General features: G+C 34.2%; 1 protein-coding gene and 1 long non-coding RNA gene across 2 annotated transcripts in view; one reads left to right on the forward strand and one right to left on the reverse strand.

Annotated features, from left to right (window-relative positions):
• The window catches only part of LOC139499992 (uncharacterized), a 117,844-nt gene that overhangs the window by 75,994 nt on the left and 17,141 nt on the right, over positions 1–24,709 (reverse strand). The window lies entirely within an intron of this gene.
• On the forward strand, positions 10,172–21,212 carry LOC139501835 (uncharacterized). Its single transcript, XM_071291059.1, has 3 exons — positions 10,172–11,042; positions 12,100–12,147; positions 20,318–21,212. The coding sequence occupies exons 1-3, from the start codon at positions 10,298–10,300 to the stop codon at positions 21,076–21,078; spliced, it is 1,554 nt and encodes a 517-aa protein (XP_071147160.1). The 5' UTR covers positions 10,172–10,297; the 3' UTR covers positions 21,079–21,212.

Below are 24,709 nucleotides of genomic sequence, written 5' to 3' on the forward strand. Positions count from 1 at the left end.
GTATATAGGGGGGGGGGGGATCTGAGACGAGTGCCTATGGAAGTATATGTCTCATGGGTCCATTTCCCCAAGGACGTATAACTAACATACGTCCTTGATTTCCCCAAGGAGTGTGTGCTGTACCACTGTTCTCATTCACGTCAAACCCTTTTAATTTACAAAGCTGTCTCATATCAGAGATAGATATGTATATGTCGTGTACAAGTTGCAATTTTGTACAGGTTATAACATATCCAAAAAATTGTACATGCTATAATTTGTACAATGCCAAAATACAAGTTATAACATGTACAAAAGTACCTCCGGCTCGTACATGTTATAACATGTACAAAATATTGCTTAAAAACGGTTTCAACCTGTACAAAATTTAAAAATGATAAAACAGAATATATTTACACGATTGAATTTTTTTCAAATAATAAAGAACAATAATCAAATGCAAAATAAGGTTCATTATTTACAGCATGCATAAAATACTTCATTTTCATACATTTTAGAAACAAGTTTCTTATTACTTTTTGCTACAAGACAGAGATATGTGACACGTTTGAGTTGCATAAAACTTTCACTCTTATACATTTACACCTGCCAGACCTACAACTGTTTTTTTACACTAACAATGCACAAATCTTTGCCCCCACACACTTAATTAGGATATCTTACGGACCATCTCTCTAACACTCATATCACTTATTGGGACTTCAGACACATTTGAAGTTGCATTTGCAAGAAATTGAACCGGGTCTATACTCAAGTATCCCTTTATTTGTCCAACTAAGTCTTCAGTTCCAATTTTGTAGCCGCCACTATGATATGTCCATTCACATTCATCACCAAGCCTGTTATGTTTTCGCATATATGCAGGGCCCATATCAATGGACTGAATGTGAATGATAACATTATCGCCTAAGGAGAGAACAGTTTATCTAGTTTTTGAGTTTTTTGTCAAGGCTTGGGCTTGTACCTGCTGGCCAGTGAGGGTCACCTTTCGTGCACGCTTGATGTCAGTATTTGAAATTTCAGATAAACCCTCACTGGTATTGACAGCAGGAATATCACCACTAGAAAGCACCCTCTTTCGAGGAAGTATACCAGTAGATGGCATGCTGATACTTCCTCAATAACCATGTTCGCATCACTTCATTACCATTGTTTCTGTTTCTAACTCATTTGTTCGTTCATTGGTGTCTGCTGAATCATGACCATTCAATTAATCATCAGTTTCAATGTTTGTGTCAGTAATAATATCCGTCTCTGAAATTGTTTTCAGTTTCTATTTAAGTGTCTGTATTATGTTCTGTCTCGGTAAAAAGGGTCAATGTCAGTGTTATTAGATACAGAACTTGCTTCAAATATTGCTTCTAAGTCTTCTTCTGTTTTATACCAGGTAACAATACCGAATAATCTTAATTATTTACATCATGTGAATTTAAAAAGTCTTTAAGGTATTATGTCATCATAAAAACTATTTATCTGGTCAATAACTATCTGTATCAAAAAGGTATCATACTAACATGAATGAACAATAACAAAAAATAATTAAAATATCATTGAGGTTAGTGGCATGTGTTGTTATAATAGAAACATATCTTTATTTTCAAATTTTGTACAAGTTAAAACCATTTTAAAGCAATATTTTGTACATGTATAACATGTATGAGGTACTTTTGTACATGTTATAACTTGTATTTTTGCATTGTACAAATTATAACATGTACAACATTTTTGTACATTTCATAACCTGTACAAAATCACAAATTGTACACGACATATGTACATGTCTCTGCTCATGTGTTAATCTTCGTGAACCCTCTAGCCTGAGCCTCTAGTTGTCATTGGAACTTTGGCATTAACATTAGAAAGATCATATCATAGGTAACATGTGCACTAAGTTTCAAGTTCAACTTCATCAAAAACTACCTCGACCAAAAACTTTAACCTGAAGCGGGACAGACAGACAGACGGACGAACGAATGCACAGACCAGAAAACATAATGCCCATAAATGGGGCATAAAAAAGTTATAAACAGTAACACAAACGCGTGCAGTGCCACTTTTATGTGTCATTTTTTGTCATACATATTACTGTGTTGTGTTCTCTTGGTTCGGCAGTGCACTTTACCACGGGATGGGGGTCCGCTCAAACGTAGTGATTGTTCAATAAAATTTAAATTCGTATCATTACATTTGAAACAATTATATCAGTAGTTTTACCATTTGCCTATAAGTTGAATTTTACTTTTAGTTTCCAAGTGGAACTGACAAACATCACCTTAACCATGTTTTACCTTCTGTAGAGTGAGTTTGTTAAAAGAAGAACAGAGGTATAGGAGCTCAGCATAGAAGTCAGTGAACCGAAAAAGGGGGGGGGGGGGGTTACCGTCCGAATCTGATAAGCAACAAACACATCTACTTTAGTCCAATACTATTGTAGTTTTTGAGTTTAACTAAACCATTTTACATTTTTTTATATAATATAATAAAAATAAAATACGAAAAAAGCGGGGAAAGGGGGTGGGGGTGGGGGGAGCGGACCAAAAGAAGTTTCGCTCCTGTTCCCTTTCTATATAGTAAACAGAATCATGTGCAAATAAAAGGGAATTTATAATGAGAAGCATCCTGGTGTCTCATAACTAGGCCATTAATGTATATACATGTATAGATTAAATTATATCGGATAAAAGTGATTTGCTTTACGCCGCGTGATGGGAATTTTATTTTATGACTGAATTATTTGGAAAATTTTAAAATATCATACACCAAAAGATTAAACAATGAATTATATTTCTACGAACCGTGTCAAATGGTTGTGGAATGCTATGAGGAATATAAATTTCTTCAAAAGAAGGATCCTCTTGGACAATGGAATTAAGACTATTAATTGAAAGCAGGGGTGATAGATGAGTACAATAGTTGCTGACGTCTTGGCTAATTTGTGAAACTTGTGTATGAATAAAGGCAACAGTAGTATACCGCTGTTCAAAACTCATAAATCCATGGACAAAAAACAAAATCGGGATAACAAACTAAAACCGAGGGAAACGCATTAAATATAAGAGGAGAACAACGACATAACACTAAAATGTAACACATATAGACAAAATCCCACGAGAAAAACAAATATAACATATATATATAACATCAAAACCAAATACATGAATTTGGGATAGACAAGTACCGTGACACGTCTTATCGCAATGTGAATTTACACTCAAAAATAAGAGAAAACAAACGACACAACGTTATAATGTAATACACACAGAAACGAACTATAATATAACAATGACCATATTCCTGACTTGGTACAGGGCATTTTTAAAGGAAAAAATGGTGGGTTGAACCTGGTTTTGTGGCATGCCAAACCTCGCACTTTTATGGCCATGTGAAATATAACATCAAAATGACAACACAGGACTACAATATAAATAAATTGGAGAACACAATAGACAAAGAACCACACGAACAACAGCCAACAAAAGGCAACAAGTTCAAAATTTTAATACGCCAGAAGTGTATTTTGTCCACACAAGACCTATGTGTGACGCACAGATACAAAAGTTTGAAAGCCGAAACGAGTACAAAGTTGAACAGCATCGAGGACCAAAAGATCAAAAAGGTTGTGCCAAAAACGGCAAGGGTTTTCCGTTAAGTTACCAGAAAATCCCTATAATTTAGAGTAATTTATACTTTTGCAAACAGTAAATTTAATAAAATGAATATTCAAAAGATGTACATGATAAAGCTGAAGTATTAACTAATTACAGGAAACAACTGAAATACATTTACATAACCAGACATTTGAAACACAAAAGTAGACACATCCGAATACGTATAAACCTCTACGCCAAGTGACGTCCTATTTGAAACTGAAAAATGACGAAAAAATGACGAAAAAATGACGTCATTAGAATTAGTAAAACAGAGCATCAAAAAATGAAAAAATGACGAAAAAATGACGTCATTAGAATTAGGATTAATTTAAGATTATATATTTGAACTAAATACTGATATTGCATTTAATAACAAAGCACATTTTAATTCTTATTAATATAAAACTGAGGTAGCAATTAACTATATTATAAAACTATGTCAGGTTTGTTATGAATCTAACTTCATGAACCGCGGAAGTTTAATATGCGCTCAAATCATTTCCATTTTTTCAGTGCTATTTAAGTGGATCTTCTTGTACACTCTATTTTCATTGTTGTCTTTGTTTTGTGTATTATATGTCGACCATACTATCCTAAACTTTGCTGAAAGGTAGGAATCTAGGGAGCAAATAATGTTTATGAAATTGAAATGTGATCGAGAGATATTGTCCTGTTTTGTATTTAAAGTGCAAACGTATAAAGATCTGTAAAGATCCGTAATCTTATCACTGTTTGCTATAGTATCAAAAAAGTTAATATGCTTAGTATAGATATCATATATATTGTCACTGGCTCAGACGTACTTATATATTTATAGCATTTTGTTACATCACGTGATCAATTTTAATGGCAGTCAGCAGGGTTTAAGAGCATCAGTTGTTCGACCTGTTAGTCAAATGCGTTTTGTTTAAATATACTTTTTCACTTTTTTGGTCTTTTGGAACATGTTGTTTGTGCTGTATTTTAGAGGTTCTTTTAGACCCTTCTACAACGAAATTTGTTTTTACATGCACACGTATAATAATTGCGGTTTTTATTCAACGCAATCATAGGTTTGGACGTAGTTTTCAATTTAGACTCGTATATTTATATATGTATATAGACCTATCATATATAAATACGAAATGCGTAAGTTGATTTTAATGATGGAGAAAATACAGCTTTTAAGACATTCGTTAAGTTGTATTTGTTTTTTGGTTTTGTTTTTTGGTTTTGTTTTTGTTCTTTGATCTTGATCTTGTTCTTTTGATTTTGGTTTTGTTCTTGTTCTTTGGGTTTTGTTTTTGTCAGTTTGTTTTTGTTATGGGGTTTATTGGTCAGTCAGGGACCAAATATGGCTGAAGAGTCAACATATGCCTTCGTCAGTAGCTAGGGAGTTAGATTATATAATGTAGACACGGTGGTTGTCTTTTATTTGCACTTGCTGTATATCTGTTTTGTTTCTAGTGCATGTTTTGTTTTGAACATAAATCACTTTTATCAGATTTATCAGTATAGTTTTCTGGATTGAAAAAATTAAAATTTGTCACATTCGAGACTATTTATAAACTTGAGTTTATCTGTTGATGTGTATTTAGTATTTTGGTTCAAAGATGAAAATGTAAATGTCGCTCATCATAATATTGTTGTAAATACAAGTAATTGTTGTGCCATTGACCCTCTCATTGGTGTAATTTGTACTTAATAAAGTTATTATAAGTTACCATATGGCTTGCTATGCGGTATTGGTTTTGTTCATTGTTGCCGGAAGGCCTGGCTGCTAACTTTTGAGTTGCTAACTTGTACATCATTTCGTTTCTGGTGTAGAGTTGTCTTATTGGCATTCATACTACTTCTTCTTGCTTTCTTACACGGTCGAAAAATGCCACTGAAGAAAAGGTAAAATCAGAAAACAACACTCCTAACATGTTTCAATCATTTAATTGAAAGTGGCAGCAATGCTGTGTGCCGGCATGGCATGTTATTATTAAAATCGTTAGACTGTCGGAAGAAAGAATCATCGCATAACGCGGCATGTTGGCTTGCTGCACAAATTCAAATTCAAATATATTTTATTGCTAATCAAAGCGCCCACAAGGAGCAGAACAATCAACATTAATTACATACAAATGATTACAAGTGATTCAATATGATTAAGACACAATGCACATGTCGTGTTGAAAGATACATAATAACGGAACTTTCCAGAGTTTAGATATATATTTTAAACTGCCTTAGACTTGTATTTAAAAAAAATATTATAGATTCTTTGTCTACATATTCTTTAAGAGCTTAAATAGTTTTTATTAATCTTTTTTTATCGCATTGTTTGTATTGTAATGAAAATGATTGTATTGTAATGAAAATGATTGTATTGTAATGTTTATGCCCTTTGGGTCCATAATTGGAAAATAAAATATCTTCTTCTATCTTCTATTATCAGTCATGCATGATTTTTTTTTATTAATTGTTAGTGTCTTTGAACTAGCTGTCAATAACTGCGAGTACTCTTAGATCTGTACTTGGTGTCTTTTTGTTGTTAGAGATATATACAAGGCCACGTCCATGCACTCTGTTTTTGTTAGATGTATTTCTAAGTGCATCCATCTGACGAGTTAAGCCTTTTCAACTGATTTGTATATTTCGTTCTTATGTTGTACTGTTACACCACTGTTCAAGGTTAGGGGTTGGGATCCCACTAACATGTTTAACCCCGCCTGTTTCTGTATGTATATGTACCTGTCCCAAGTCAGGAGCCTGTAATTCTGAATCAGTGGTTGTCGTTTGTTGATGTGTTACATATTTGTGTTTCGTTCATCTTTTCTGTACATAAATTAGGCCATTATTGTTTTCTCGTTTGAATTGTTTCAAATTTGACATTTAAACTGTGCTGAATATGCGGTATGGACTTTGCCTATTGTTGAAGGCTGTACGGTGTCCTATAGTTGTTAATTTCTGTGTCATTTGGTCTCTTGTGTAGAGTTGTCTCATTGGCAATCATACGGCACATCTTTTTTTTATATAATAATTGAAATACACTCAAGAGTGATCGAATGGTCAGGCTTAATTGTCTCCGCAATATAAGGTCGAAACCATAAGAGATTGTACCGATTATCATAATTTTTAGTACAATTTCCGGGTTTCGGAAGTAGGATTAGTGTGTACTATCTACGTACCGTGATCCGCGTGAGTGCACTCCTCGTCCGTTTATTGAAGAAGAAAAAATTTAAACACATAAATTTTCGTGGTAGTTTATGAGCGGAGACTCCAATATTTTTTTTTATCTCATTAATGTCATAGGTACTTTAGTAAAGAGCAATGGCGGCATTTTTTTCAAATCAGTTATTTATTTATTTATTTTATCTCAATTATTTTCGAGTTTTTCTGTATTAAATTTACAAAATTACATACATTTAATATTTATAATCAATTCCTAGTTAACTATCCGCAGCGGTCACTGGTATTATCAGTCGATGACCGCTGCGGATAGTTAACAGCCTATTTCATATTGACACAGAAAACGCGAAAATGATTGAAATAAAAACAAAACAAAAAATAACAAATGTTGGAAAAAAGGGGACTAAAAAATTCTCCCGTGATTAATCCAGATATTCGGTTATGTATAACTTGTACGTCTTTGATTGTAACTTAATTGTATATAAAAAAATATATATAAATCCGAGGCACACATAAATTTAAAATTGTCTGATGTATTTAAAATTGTCTGATGTATTTAAAATTGTCTGATGTATTTAAAAGTGTCTCATAAGTCTATTCTAAGGCTGGATATTTTATCTCTGTTTTTATTATGAATTATTGTATATATATATATTGTCTGATCAAATATGTGACACTATAATAAAATAATTATTCATTATTCATAACATATGGTGACATTTAGTGTCCGACACGATGTAATAATAAATAAATGGATTAAATATATGAAGAAAAAGGTTAATTATAAGTAACAACATAATCATTGACAAAGAGTAATGATAAGTGAGTGCTTAGCGAAGTATATTAGTTGGCACATCTGTTGTCCAAATATTAGTTTTATTTTAAATTAGAGTTATCGCTCTTGTATCGTGTCAAATCTTGATAAGGTTTTAAAAATACTGCCAATGGGTTGTTATTTGCATACCACATGTACAAAACAGGGTGTAAATCGAACTCTGCGAGTCCAGATTATTCAACGTGATCAAAACACGGAACAAAGGACAACCCATAAAAACAAACAAAGAAAAATCATAAAAATATTTTGAACTATTTGCTCGAAAATAAATTGACCGCCTGCGTATTACAATGTTTGAAATACAAGGTTAACTCTCAACATTTGGTAATTTTCAATATACAGGGATTATAATACAGCACTCTAAAATCAAGAACAACTATAAGTGTAAATAAAAGTTATCCAATTGAATTTGAATTCAATTTTCTTTTCGATACCCAAAACTCGACATTGGAATATTATTTACACTATTACAGAGGAACTTGACTGGTGTCCATGAAAGTCAATATGCATATGACCGACCGTGGGGAAAAAGAAAAGAGGGGCACCATAAAACCATAAAAAAAAACCCTTCTGTTATTGTAATATCGTATGGATTTACAAAAGAACACGTAAAAAATGTTAAAGAATTTTGACTAAAAATTTATGAAAAACAAAAGAAATACATACAGATATATATATAGAAAAGGGAGTTCACATTGTTTCTGGTGGGATTCGATTTGCTCAAACTTAAGTTTAATATATGACTGACATGAAAACCAAATGTATTTCTGTTATTACTGTATAGCCTTCATGGGCGCATGAGTCGGGAGTAATCCCCCTACTTTTTAAAGTGAATGCAAAACAATTTTTTGGGAACCCCCCTTTTTTGCCGTAAAAAGAGGAGGGGACCCGGGTGAACCCTTCACTAGCGAATATGAGCGAGCACTGACTATTTACCAGACTATAAGATTATTGAAGGGTTTTATTTACTGTAGTGAACTTTCAGAAGTATGCCAACTCCAAATTAAATAATTCAAAATATCCTCCCATTTCTTACTATTTTTCAGACGCTTTCGGTTGATACTGATAAGTTAGTGATGACTCATTTCTGAGTTATGTGTGTGTATATAAATATAGAACCTCTACTTTCAATTTGCTCGACGATCCTTTTATATTAGATTCTGATAGATAATATTAGTGATAATACTTCGTCTTGTCAATTTGTGTATAAAACTTGCTTTTTGTTGGAACCTTTTGAACAAACTTCTTCCAGCAGCAAAATAGTTCATAGTTCAACCGACAGGGGCGGATCCAGCCATCTTAAAAGGGGTTCCAAACCAAGAAAAGGGGGGGGTCGAATCATATGTCCCTGTTCGAAAACAGATCGTATAAAAGGGGGTCCCCCATCCCCCTGGATCCGCCAATCATGATTGATGATTGTTAGGCTTTTCACTGAAAGATTACTGGTTTGTTTCCTTTTGCACGTCATCGTGAGGTATTCGCAATAATGTTGGTCATTGGAAATATATTTTTAACGTTTAGAAAGCGGCTTATTCTTTACACAGATATCAGTTTCATTTTTAGCAGGAAATACAAGACATGTTGGATATGTTATTTGTTGATGTGTAAACGCCACATTCACCAGTCCCTTTTTATTGGCCCATAGCCGTAGTGAAAAGCTGTACCACCTAGACAGAATCACAGACCTTAGCAGCCAGGGTATAGGGCCATTCGTTAAGATTATAGATCATTATATTCAGTCGAACACACCTAGCCATTAGCTATATAGCAATAAAAATTCATGGCATGAATGCCGGACTGCAGTTTCCATGGAAATGTATCATATGCCTGTTAAATAGCTGCACAAAATATTACATGATAGAATTGAGTTATAGAAATAGAAAAAAAACAGTTAAAATTTTGCGATTTAGTTGTAAATCACGGGTTGGGATTTTAATTTTATTATTTATAAGACATATTTATGTACTACATCATTTATCACGCACTTTTGTTATATGTCTCTAATTTATGTCTAATCTTACGTACTTGTATGTAATGTCATGAAAGCTCTTTTAATATAGGGCCCTTTAGTTTAATTGGAAATAAAAATATTCTTATTTGATAAAGTATTACAACGGACACGATTTTCAAATTAAGTGTGATTGAAAAAAAGCTTTATCTTAGGGTTTCTCTTTTAAAAATGTTTAGGCTCACAATAAACAATTGCTCATGGTATAAACAGAGACATATAATACTATTATTATAATAGTAGGCCTATTATATGTCTCTGGTATAAATTATATAAGATACAAATTATACAAATCCTTGAGTAAATCATATATGATCATATATATATAAAGTATATTTTAAGTCATTCACTAGACAAATGGACATCCGGAAAGTTGTCGTTGACCTTGTTACATTTTGATCGTGTGATATGAAACTCGTACAACCATACAGTTGACAGGTCATATCCACTTTGATAGGCATGCACGCATCATAGCGGAAAGACACCTCTTTCGTCCGTTTATGGAAAGGTAACATATGAAGTCACGTGACTTACCTTAACCTTTCGCCATCTTGAATTTACAGCCGCCATTTTTACTCTAGATTTTACCTACAACGGCTTGCTGCCGTGGCAATTTTGTTGAAAAGTGAAGAATCCCAAAAGTTGAGTATGGCAGGAAATATCCGGGAAGAACAAGTGCATTGGGCCAAAATTGCCGAACAGGCTGAGAGATTCGATGATATGGCAGAAGCCATGAAAAAGGTAACAGAGAATTTAGAGAACGATGAAAAAAAGGAATTGTCAGTGGAAGAAAGAAATTTATTATCAGTTGCATATAAGAATGTGGTAGGTGCCCGAAGATCATCTTGGCGAATGGTATCACTGATAGAAAATAAAGCAGAGAGTACTCAACCAAGGCATAAATTAGCACAACAATTTCGGGTAAAACTTGAAGATGAACTTAATAAAATCTGCCAGGAGGTTCTGGATCTTTTAGATAAACAACTCCTTGCAAATGTTACTTCAGATGAAAGCAGAGTGTTTTATTTGAAAATGAAGGGCGATTATTATAGATATATGGCTGAATATTCATCAGAAGAGGCTAGGCCAGGTATCGTAGAAAATTCTCAGAAGGCTTATATGGATGCTATGGATTGTGCAAAGGAGAAAATGCCACCAACACATCCTAGCAGATTAGGTCTCGCCTTAAATTTCTCTGTATTCTATTACGAAATTTTGAATACCCCAGAGAGAGCTTGCCATCTAGCGAAAGAGGCATTCGATGCTGCTATTGCTGAATTAGACAATTTGGATCAGGAGTCTTACAAAGACAGTACACTTATAATGCAGCTTTTACGTGACAACCTTACGCTATGGACATCCGATGCCCAGCAAGAAACAGAGGGAGACAACTAATGTTAAAAAAAAACTAAGGCTACATTTTAAGTTTACAATGCTGCTCAACTGATTAAAATTTGGACTTAGTTGTGAGTGAAAGCAATACGAGGACGACTCTTTTACCTAGAATAGTGTATCTGTTAAGTTGCATATCCTAAAAACATAATTTATATACTAGCTAATTGTAATGAAGTGCTCTAGAGATACTGCCACTTATTGTGATCAGAGACATGGACACGCAGCAGTTACGCCTTTCTGTTCAAATCCAGTTATTTCATAGTCATCATTACTCTTCTTTTATTCGTAAACACATATCCACAAAAACTGTTCATGTGTCTTCTGGAAAGTTAAAGAATTTGTATGTTTAATATTTTATGGCGTTTTATTTTGTATTCGTTAGGTGATGATTCTTATTTACGCCTTTTATGTAACTTATAGTTATTATTAGCTTTGATCAGTCAGAAACATATTTTCTTGTTATACTGTAATAAATTTGTACCTGCCATTGAATATGAACAATTAATTTCGTCAGATTAATTTGCTTATTATCATGATAATACCAAATATAGGTCATCTTTTTTAAGATGCCAATCGGTAGCAGAAGAAAATATCACTTTATTAAAATAATTTGTCAAAGGCACTTACTTCATCTATGGCGTGTGTAACTAATCCTGTATTTTTTAAGTAAGGCCAGGCTTTATTTGTTGGTTTACTGCCTTTTTATATGAAAGATTCCAGTTGGTCTTTAAAAAAAAATAAACAAACATTTTTTACAAAACATAATACTGTGTACAATGTACTTACAAGTAACTTTTTTTTGTAAACACTCCTTAAATTTTAGTGCATAATATTATTCCTTAGCTGTTTCAAACTTCCACAATACTTACATGTATGTATTACCTCAAAACTCAGGACAATTAATAAGTACAAATTTGGGTAGCGTAACTTTTCCTGTTCTTCAGTTTTCGTGACTTACATGTACATGTATGTCCCTTTGTAACTTTATATGATATGAAAGGGGGTATCATCTGTTTCCAGTGGGCACATTCCACATTTATTTATTCATATTTCAGGGATTATTAATTTGGTTGACAGGCCCGTAGCCAGGAATTTCCAAGAGGGTTGGTTCGTTGGACTCATGAACTCGACTTTAACAGTCACAAGTTGAACAAAACGTTGACTTTAACAGTGCTTATTTGATTTCATCCGAACCCCCCTGGCTACAAATTACGGGTTACGGGGTATGGTTGATACAGCAGGATTAAATATCAGAATAATTTTTTTCAATTTGTCAATGCAGCAGCATGCACATCTTTAGACCAACAAATAAATAAAACCTCGCCTAATCATTTACTGCAACAATTGTGTCACCACATGTTGTATTCACTAAGTTCAAGTTCACACATGTACACTTACATGTATTTACCGACTTAAATAGTGCTTTTCAAAAATGCCTTTATCAGACTGCTTTAATGGTATTGGTTTGAAAGCTAGGCTGGACATTTACTCATCTCCTTATATAATTAGCAGACAAAGACGTGTATGTCTATTTAATATAAGATCTTCCTCTCAAGAAAGAGTGTGTCACTTATGATGTATAGAAACATATTTTTGACTGAATCTTGACAATTATGTTTTCATTTCTATGTTATAAGAAACATGGGAAAGTATCAGAATGGGAGGCAGAGAGATTAAAATCTGGCAGTGGTGTAAACTATTTGTATTTTTTAAGATTTAAATTTGAAAGGGATGGAAGTTTCAAGCAGACCTGAAGGCTTCATACTTTAATTAAATAGAGAATGAAAATGGGAAATATGTCAAAGAGACAACAACCCAAACAAAAAAGCAGGAAATAGAAACATGTACCTTATGTAATGAAGTTTTCAGTTGTCCTTGACCTCATTTTCATGTAATGTTTTAGGAAATGCTTGAAAAAAGTTAAGTTTTGTCATGTGAATTTACTGCTTATTATGAGTAATTGGATAACTGTATACAATCTTATTAAAATAAGTTCACATCACTTGCTCCTCGATTTACACACGGCGACATATAAAAAATCGAGGAGCAAGTGATGTGAACTTATTTTAAAAAGATTGAACTGTATAAGGTCTACATGTATATGTCTGTTTACACAGGTTTCATCTTACATTACCCTTGGTTCATAGATCAGTGATTAAGGATAAAGTTACATTATGACTTTATGAGGTCTGCTTCTAAGAATGTTAATCTGTATTTGGTGTATGGAATTATTGTTAGGTGAACATGTCGGGTCACATTTAGAAATATTTTGGTTTGCCCAAACCCTATATAGCTACCGAAAGGTAAAGTCAAGTCATTGGGTAGGAAGGTCTTTTTTTTTTTGGCAAAAAGAAATTAATGTGTCATATATTTTAAGTCTCATCAGAACAATGAGATGTGTGTTCATGGCAGCTATTTTCTTGGTAACTTATGACAAACAACCATAGTCTTGTTCATGGGCCAGTCTTGCAGGTATCATTTGACCTTGACCTCATTTTCAGTAGAAGTTAAAAATTTTGTGGTCTATTTGTCTTATACTTTAACTTTGACATGTTGTATGCGTGCCAATGAGACAACTTCCATCCAAGTAAAAATTTATAAAAGTTAACTATTATAGGTCTAAGTACGGTCTTTAACACTGAGTCTTGGCTCACACCAAACAGCAAACTATACAGGGCCCCAAAAATTACTAGTGTAAAACCATTCAAACGGATTTGTAAGATCTTTGACTACATTTATTTTGTGTTTGAAACCTTAATTATATAAAAAATTTGATCACAATCCAAATTTAGACAGCATTAAACTGGAATATAATTAGTGTCCAAATTTTCCCCAACTGTTCAGGGTTCAACCTCTGTGGTGGTATCAGGGTGTGCTCAGCGAAGCATTTTATTTTTAAAGGTAGTGTTTTTGCTTCAAGTGCAACTCTCCATCCAAGTTACAATTTGTAAAAGTAAACCCATTATATTAGGTCGAAATTATGGTCTTCAAATGGAGTCTTTGTTCATGAGGAACAGCAAGCTATAAAGGGCCCAAAAAATTGACTAGTGTAATACCATTTAAACGGAAAAAACAACTAACTAGTTCTGTTTATCTTGTGGATTTCACAAGTAAAAGAGTGGGGGGGGGGGGCCTTTTCGTGGGAAAAATTTGGTTGACTAAATAGGGAATCACTGAAGCATGACTGGATCAGGCCCCCCTTAAGTCAGCCCCCCCCCCCCCCCCTATGAAAAGTTCTGGATCCACCACTGGGGACTGCAAACAATTGACAATGACCTCTTTCATGGTGAAGTATTAGTCCATATCTTGGCCATAGGGTACTAAAAGTACAGAGTAGTATGTCAACATTTAGTGTAAAAATTATTGTTAGATGAAAATGTCGAAATCTGGCAGGCCTCATCTGACCTTGACCTAATTTCAAGGATCATAGTCAAATTATTGGTTATTGTATTCAAGTCCGTTTTTGTCAAGCCTGTGACTCCTGTCGCAGAAAACTCGACAGGGATAGTGATTCAGAGGCAGCTAACTTCTTCAAAGCTTATAGGAAGGTGGAAGACCTGGATGCTTCATTCTTTGTATATAGATGCCTTATTTTACGAAGTTATCGTTTGTCATATGCCCATTGTCCTTGACCTCATGTTCATTACAGTGATTACGTGAACAAAAGTATTGTAATGTTAAATTCTTTCTTTATGAGTAATAGATTAATTATATTTGTACAGTGTACCTTGAAGGTCCTCATGTCAGTCGGACAGTTCATTTGACCTCGACCTAATTTCATGGATTAGTGAACAAGGTTTGCATGGTCAAGTCCATACATCTGGTACTATAAGTAATATGTCTACTATATTTGGTGTATGGAATAATTGTAAGGTGTACATGTCTAATTGGCAGGTGTCATCTGACCTGTACCTCATTTTCATGGTTCAGTGATCAAATTGAAGTTTTTTAGTTTGGATCTTATACTATTATACAATAGGTCAACTTTATTTGGTGTATGGATATATTATGATGCACATGTCAGTCACACAGGTTTTATTTTACCTTGACCTCATTTCATGGTGCATTGCTCAGTGTTTTGGTCTGTAAACGTCAACAATATTTTGTGTATGGAAAGGATGTCTGTCTGGCATGGTTCATCTGACCTTGACATCATTTTCATGGTTCATTGGTCAATGTTTTGTTTTCTTGGTTAAGTCTGTTTCTTAGAAACTACAAGCTTTGTTTTCTTGGTTAAGTCTGTTTCTTAGAAACTACAAGCAAAAGGTGTTTTAAATGATTGTTAGGTGTACATGTATTTTTCATTTGGTTTATCTGACCTCATTTTCTTGGGTCATGTTAGGTTCATTTGATTCTCGTAGTAAAGAAAGCGAGCAATTCAGCATGTGCACCCTTGTTCAGATACTATAAGCAATATACATGTCAACCATATTTGGTGTATGGAAGGTAAATACAAATCTGACTGGTGCATTTTCATGGGTCCACACATATATACTTTTCATGGCTGTCTGATAAGAATAAGAATTTTATTAGTATAAAATCCAAAAAAAATTATTGTTACTAAAATACAAAACGATAGACATTAAACACTACAAACATGTATCATTTAAAGATTTTTTTTATATGCTGTAATACGCTTGTTTATAGTTGCACATTATTAAGAAGCTCAGTATTCCAATACAGACCAGTGGCGGATCCAGAACTTTTCCTAAGGGTGGGCCGCTCCAGTCATGCTTCAGTGATTTCCTATATAATCAACCAAATTTTTCCCACAAAAGGGGGGACCCAGGCCCCCCCCCCCCTGGATCCGCCTATGCAGACGCTAGGGACATGGACTCCCTCTTTATTAATGTGTTTGTTGGTCAGTGGTCTTTAATATCCTAACGTGTTTTCACTATTAAATGTGGTTCTTATTCATACGACATTAGAATAATCGTTATATACTGACCCTCTATTTTTCCAAAAAGGGGGATCCGTGCCCCTAGCGCCGTGGGTAGTATAAAATTGATTCATAATACTGCATTAAGTTATAAGGACTTTATATTAAAGAAAAGTTTTAAGTTGTGGATCTAGGATTTCAAAAAATCAAAAATGGTGTGTGTTTAGGGGGGATAACATTATCATACTTAGAAGGATCGGGACTGGTGCAATTAGGTCTTGGAAAAATTAACTCAGATCTTCGAGATAGTTGATGAAAAAAAAATGTTTTATCTGATCACGGAGTTGATCCCCGGGCTAATAATCCTTGGAAAGATATAGATTTTGTTCACAAATTAGCTATCTTTGATGAGTTTATTTTTATTAATCAATTGATTTATGTGTTGAAATCATAAAATTACTTTATTGATCGTACAACCCCGTTCCGTATCTTGTATTACATAGAAATACAGCCTTTATATCATATCTGGTCGTAAGGTTTGTTTCCTGGTAAATCGATTATAAAAATTCTTCTAAAGTACAAAATTGCTAAGCAACTTTCAAATGACCATGACCTTCATCTCACGCTTGAGAGGCATTGTCCATGCATCTGTTCTTGTTTTACGCAATATGGAAAATCAAAAAGTTGATAAAACTAGGTGCAATTAGAATGCTTATAATTATTAGTTCAAATAAATTGAAGGACTTTAAAAAAAAAAAGAAGTTTTTGTAATCATTAAAATGTCACACAGTCCCAGATGATTTCAGCTTGTGAACGTTCCATTTCCATTTAAAAAGATTCCAACAGCGCCTGCATATAAAGTGTATGGCTCATTGCATGATAGAGGATTTCTGCTTACAAGGAAGCCATGGATTACACCATGCTGCTGCGGGTTTCCAAGTAGTAAAGCTGAAGTCAATCGTTTCGAAAATTTTACCGGCGCCATATTAAAGTAACGAGTTGTCTGATAGTTAGGGAATATCGTTTTCACAAATGATGAATAATATCACAATGCTAAACAGCACGATCACTGCTCAACATGAACACCTGAGAGATCACCCCATTTTTGGGGGTTTACTATCTTTTTTTGTATACTATTGGGTTTTTTTTTGTCTACGAGTAGTTCATTTTTTGTTTACACAAGGCGTTGGCCGTTTGTCTTTGATAGTCACACACGAGAGTTTGGTATATTTTCAATTCTCAGTGGAGAAATTTTTGATAAAATACTGAAGTTACTAGTATTAGGGATCTACCATTGGAATTTTAAAGGGGGAGGGCTTGCATAAAATTTGAAAAAAGGCAAGACAGGATCACAGATTTTGAAAGTGGCGAAAAGGGGGGGGGGGGGCACAAACTAGGCAACATTTACAGTGGGACATGCATGTAAAAAGACTTATGCATTAACCATATTTGAAGCTTCATATGGAAGGCCCGAACACCTCCCTCCCTCTCGTCTGACTCTGTTACTTAAATCTTGGTATGAAAAATCGTCAAGACCAGTGACGAGAGTTGTTTAGTCATCACACTTTTTAATATGCGCATTTTAATCAGAAATTATCCAGCTTCGATTTTCGTTCAAACTGATAGACGGAAGATAAAAGTTAAGCGACATTTAATTTGTATCTAGCCCACACCTTAAATTTCTATAGGAAATCCCGTTTGTAATATACCAACACCGCTGTTGAGTCAATATGTATATATTAATTTCTATAAGGGTATCAAAATGGGTTCACAACAGTAAACATGTAAACAAAAACGTAGATAAGGTTTTGCCTGAGAGCCCGCCATATATACCCTAGGGTATGAATGAAACTATAGATATTAGCCTCGTTTGGACATGTTTCTTACTCAAGCGAAACGTTGTAGTATAGTAACGATAATGGGGAATAGTACAGGATAATAATAGTCAAACTATTAAACATAAACGACTTCCTTCTTCCGTCTTGTTTCGCACACAAATACATCAAAGGGGTAAATGTATACAAGTGTAAATGTTTCTCCAAAACTTGTTGTTTTTAACACTTTTAGTGCCAGGTCGACTCGATGATTCCTTATTTGGTATTTTATGATGAAACTGAAATTCTTTTGTTATCATTAATCAAATATTTATTTTTATAGCTTGGGGTTTATTGATCCTTTGATATGTTGTTGATTGCTTAACGTCTAGTGGCAAATATTTCATGTATATTCAGAACGAGGATTTGTTTAGTTCGATAATGTTACTAATGTTAATATGTTTTTCTTTCTAAAAGTGCTATTTTAAAACCACACCAATCTGAAGTGCTTTGGTGTCCGATGGTAAGGTCTGTTAAATTGTTAGACCAAGCGCGGACTCAGAAATGGGCGGGCGAACCTATCCCCCCTTTTTTATAAAGAGAAAACTGATGTAATTAGTAGGTATAATTACCATTATCATGTTTTGGTCAAAATGTGTTCTTTTAACTCTCATGAGTCCCTTCCTCACTTCAACATCAAAACCTGAGTATGCTGTAGTCATAAATGATAATAACGGGTTACGAGTGAACTTATATGTATACATTTCTTCGGAACTAAACATAATTATGTTATAGAGTTAATTAAAGTAAACGAGAGCCGGTAGAAGGGAGATTTAACTTGATGGTATAATTTTTAACAATGAAGTAGTCATGAACATTCAGGGATGTAAAAAGTCATGTCTGGTATTTGACAACATAGAAGTAAGAGAGAGAGAAAAAGCTGGACGACACGGCTTTTTCCTAGTCCTGAACATGGTTACAAAAAGGTATGCATGGTTTATGACAAAATAGTGCCATCATTTGAATATCTCGAAAGATAATGAATATCTAATGGAACCAAACCTAGGTTGAAATATACCCAAACCATTCGTTCATCAATCATAATAACTTAGGTCTGTTCGATCTGTTTGCGCGTGTAGAATTTCTAAAATAAACCACGTCGTTAAAATGGGCTTATAGGTATTTTCCTGGAAATTAAAAATAATCCATTATTTTTACAACCATATTGATTCAGAAGTCTTTTGTCTGGAGACGTAAAAGTGTAAATATGTGTTATTGCCAACATGTTACACCACAGTTTATTATTGACTGGGACTATTATACTAACGGGACTGGAAACCGTTACGTTAATCAGTCCCAGTTATTAAGGATCTCAGTTTACTAGTAATTAAATTGAAAAGAAATAGGCATATTAGTGTTGTAAAACGTCACCACTAAATTATTTGGTTTTAAGTATGAAAAAGAATCTATTCAGGTTTGTTTTTTTAAATATCAAAATTTATCATAAAGTCATATTGAAATATTCATAAGTTTTAGTAGAGTTGGCCTGCTCAGAAAAAGGTTAAGTGCAGCACTTCTGCAGCAGGGTTAAAGAAAGGATTAGTAAGTTTCTGTTATTGTTAATAATTTCTGGTGAGCTAAGCAAGACAAAGTTGTTTTTTTTTGCTTTATTCTTAAACTGAATGATATTTATCCTATCAAAGTGTGGCGAACGCCCTCCATGTTTACCCACACCAAAATCCGACACTGCACGGAAAAGGTATTTCCACATGCCGTTTTATAAATTTCATCCGACCTCCACCCCGACCCCCCAAAAAATCGAAAAGTAGCCCCCTAACGTGCAAAATAACATGATAAAAATCTGGGACTATTATACTAATAAGTATAATAGTCCCAATGAAAATACATGCTATTAATGTTTAATATGCGTGTCTCGTTTCGCGATATTTTTGTGTGTTTGATTCATCGGCATTCGTCTCACTAACCATGATTATTGCAGAGCGTAAGCGGACTATTCGATATTTTCTTGGACTAATATTAATCATACATTGATGTGAATAATTCTTTTCCTATGACAAACTGTCAATAAGTCAACGTGTGTCATGTTACAACGACAGAAATGATTTCAGGATATTGTTATTTTAGACTGTTAGTAATAAATATGAGAAATCAATATATATATAGAATATCGGTGTTCGTTTAAAAACGACAGGTAAACCTGTGACGTTCCTCATTTACCTGTATTTAACATTCCACAAATATTTACAACACCTCCCAGCGGACCATAGTAAAACTATAGACAAGACTCCGCCTGTCAACTCTCAGCGGTTCATCCAGGGTGACCAATCTTGTTATGCGTTGAACTACCCTAACAAACCGGTTGAAATTCGTCCCAGTGATTGTATAGACTTGGATCTGCTTGATTACATACATAGTGTAAAGAGGACTAATATTGTTCCTTTTGTGTGTGTGAACTCACTATAGAAAAATTTCCTTGAGGATTGCGGCCATTTTGGAATAGTTTTCAAACAAACTTGAACTTTTTAAGCTTTATTGGAGTTTCTACGCAAAACTAAACAGGAGCGACAATGAGTTCTCGAGAGGAAAGGTTGCTACAGGCAAAAATTGCCGAACAAATTGAGCGATATGACGATATGTCTAAGGAAATGAAATCTATTGTTGAATCCGGCGACAAACCATTGACAGACGAGGAAAGAAACTTGTTGTCGGTTGCTTACAAGAATGTCGTCGGAACTCGTCGTTCAGCGTGGAGAGTGGTCGCATCGTTGGAGCAGAAAGCTATTGACAAGAAAGAAGAGGAAAAGAAACTGAAGTTATCAACAAAATATCGTGAGAAAATTGAAACCGAACTAAATGATATTTGCGATGAAGTGATCAATTTATTGGATACTAATCTAATTGAAAAGGCCGAATCTGATGAATCTAAAGTATTTTATGAGAAAATGAAGGGTGATTATTACAGATATAAAGTAGAAGTTGCCGCACAAGCAAACCGGTCCGATTTAGCTGACAAATCACGTGATGCATACGAAAAAGCCTTCCAAAAAGCCAAGGAATCCATGGGTCCAACAAATCCAATTAGACTTGGACTTGCATTAAACTATTCTGTATTTTATTATGAAATCAGGAATGAACCCCAAAAAGCCTGTGAACTAGCTAAATCAGCGTTTGATGAAGCTATAGGAGAAATCGAAACCAGCTCAGGAGATGATACAATGAAAGACAGTATGTTAATCATGCAATTGCTTAGAGACAATCTTACTCTGTGGTCATCGGAAATGGACGACGAAGGTCAAGATGAACAACAAACTGAAAATTGAACAAAATAGGATTAAGGAGAAAAAACTATTATGTGTCTATAAATGTGAAAGCGGAAGGGCATGATCTGTAAAACATTCTGATGACCTAAGTTAGTTTTTATGACAAATTATACGTGAATGATTAGCAATAAGAATTTTGTCGTAACCATCACAATTTAACAAAGGGTCGTGGCCTCCAGCTTTTTACATGTACAAGGTACACCATGTTCGTCTAATAACCTATGTTCGACAAATAATAGACATAACAAGCTAAGATACAAATGTATAACCATGTTATTTCGACTTGAAAAACTTTAATTTTGACACGTTAGGTCCATATAGGGTTCAAAAACACATGTTATGATGTGATTCCAATTTCATTTAATTTTACTTCAAAATTTATCATTGTCATTAAATTGAGTTTCAATCACGGTGATCATATCTCATTCAAATTTCTCGTGAAATCTCTGTATGGATCTTAACAGTTATTATAATTTGATTTTGGGAATTAGAAAATATTAACCAATGTATATTTTAAGATTAAATTAGTAAATCTTTTTATAATTTTGTATTTAGAGCTTGTTTTCTTGTTTACAACCCCCTGCCCCTACAAATATGCACTTTAGATAAAATGACCAAATAGCAAGGATTTGTATATTTAGTAAGATATATATACATTCTTGCTCTTTAAGTAAATATTGATACATGTACAGTTAGTTTGTCTGAAGTTTTCTAGCCTTGCCCTGAATGGTTGCATTCCACCCCTCAATTCAGTGACACAAAAGTAGCTATATACATGTCCATATTTCCATTGCATTCAGGACCCCCTCTCACCTTTATTAAGCGACTGAATTCAAAATGTGCACCTACAGACGTTCTAAGCATAGGTAACTGGGAACAAGACATTTTTTTTGCCCTCCGCCTTTTTTCCAAAATCCGTTGTTTTTGTTGTTTTCCGTCAATTTCCATTATTTTCGTTCTTTACTGTTTATTATGAACATAAATATACTAGAAATAACTTGTATTTGCCATTTACTATCATTGATATATATATTTCTAGTATCAGTAACCGCTGATTTGCCTGTCCCTAAGTACCTATGGTTTTAAGCTCATCTTGAAGCGAAATCAGGGACCTACATCTGAATTTAATTGAATCGCTGTCCTAAATCAACATATCATCTTCTCCAGTGGTTTACATTTTGATCAACAGACAGTATCTGAATATGTATATATAATATATATTATATTAATGTGAATTAGCGTTAAGAAACAATAACAGATCGTGTTGCAATCTTTTATTTGTTATGGTCGGGTTGTTCTGAACTTACAATGTATATTCAATACCAAGCAATAGTGTAAATATATTGATAATCTCTTTATTCAATGTATATAGCTGTATTAAATATGCTTTGCAGGAAGAATTAGCACACGTAGATTTAAAAAGTACACGTTTATTCACAGTTTGGAAAGATTTCTATTATAATTTTGAACCCCTGGTTGACGAAGTAAACTTAATACACAGGTAAAGGGGGTTCAAATGGAAGTCTTGTCAATAGTCCTTAACATTTATTTCTGTTATTTGGGATTATGTAAATTCAGTGCTAAAATCGGAAGTTTTTTGGAAAACACATTAATAACGCATTGAACATGTTAAAGGTATATCTTATGAGAACACAAAAAAAATACATTAATAACACATTATTTTAATGAAACTTGCAGAGCGAACTTAATGACACCGTTCACTTCCTAGTAAAGTATTTTATTTCCCTGATCTATATGCACTTCAGTCTTTGTTGGGAAGTTCCCATACAAAGACGTTTGCATCTACAAAAGGGGTATATATATCTTAAGTATGTATCTTGTTTAGGAGAAAGACGTTACACTCGATTTTGCTGACTATTTATCTTATTATGCAAGCTCAATGCACGGGAGACAATACTTGTACATGTTGACTGAAAGTGTGACGACCTTCGATGTCATTCTGAAGGTAAAGAGATCTCTTGGGTTAAAGTGATCCTTCAAGCTTGGAGTTTAACTACAGCATAGACACAGACACTTGTCTCGGATTTTTCTACCTATATATCTTAATATAAAGGTGTCCACTTGGACTTTAGATTTACAGAATTTGGCAATACTAGTAGGACCCCCCACCCCCACTTTCCCCCCCCCCCCCCCTATGCAAATGAGGAAACAAATACAAGAACATATTGTTTTCTTGTTTTATTTTCTACACTGAATTTATGTTCATTAAATAACTTTAGGCCTCATTTCGTGAGGTGGAATTTTTCGGCACTCTTCGTACCTGCATGGCATGCATGGTTCAATGCATACAATCAGTAGGGCAATATTAGAGAATAATGATGTTTGTAGTTAAGTACTTTTTAGGCAGTTTCCAATAACTGACAGAATCCTTTGTCTTATTACCTTATCACATTAAATGTGTTTTAGTGTACTTTGAAAAGAGGCGGATTTATGGAGCTGGTGACCCTCTATTTGTTGGAAAAAATTGACTGGTTGATACATAGGGAATGGCTGGAGCGGATCCCCTCTAGGGCATGCACATACGTTATTTGCGCGCTTTTTGTCTTCTTTAAATCTATTGGTGGAAGTTTAAATCAACTTAATGTTCCCACATGTAAATGTGACCATGGAAGGGTATTTAGGGGGTACTTCGATAGTTTTTGATAAATTCTTTTTTTCAATTTTAATAGTTTGTATGTCGTAAAGACACTATATAAAAGAAGATGTGGTATGATTGCCAATGAGACAACTCTCCACAAGAGACCAAATGACATAGAACGAATTAACAACTATAGGTCACCTTACGGCCTTCAACAATGAGAAAAGCCCAGACCGCACAGTCAGCTATAAAAGGCCCCCGAAATCTATAATTCAATTTCGAAATGGACTAAAAAAACTGGTATGACTTAGCCCTTGAAAATTCACAAACATTTCCTTAATAGAATGTGCACAACTTGAATTTGCTTGCAATCTTTCTGAGAAGCTTACAGAATCTGGTAGATAACTGTTACAGATACCACAAACTTTGTACTGTTGTAAATGTTGACAAATACCGTATCTCGTGATATAAACAGTCTGGAAACATACTAGGATAGAGATATCCTTAAACAATTCAATAACAACAGGAACACACTTTCCATTTATCTGTTCTATATCTCGCCCCAGAATTTCATAAGAGCTGGTAAACTGTAGGAGGAGTTGAATATACAAAATAGGTTCCAATGCACTTTTCGACGCTCACCCGTTTTTTGCGAAAATTATATAGGGAATCACTGAAGCATGACTGGAGCGGACCCGCTCTTGTGAAAATTCTGGATCCGCCGCTGTTGCCAGTGAAACAATTATCCACTCAAGATACGTTGTAAGGATGTAGTAAACTCTATACCGTGCAGTAAGCAAGATATAAATTGTATTTCAAATAGAGGACCCAATATGGGCAACTTACGCAGTGATAAGCACATGTAATACACATTTATAATATAGATAATTAAAATAAAAAAAACCAGCTCAAATAAGGAGTATAGTTACATGAGTTGGCTGGATATAACCATAAATCATTACCACGGTCCAGTGTTCGTTGACCATGAACCAGAAGTAGCATCATGTCCATTGTGAAATTAACCTTTGGAGT

Source organism: Mytilus edulis, chromosome 13 (genome assembly GCF_963676685.1).
Source record: "Mytilus edulis chromosome 13, xbMytEdul2.2, whole genome shotgun sequence".
NCBI lineage: Eukaryota > Metazoa > Mollusca > Bivalvia > Mytilida > Mytilidae > Mytilus > Mytilus edulis.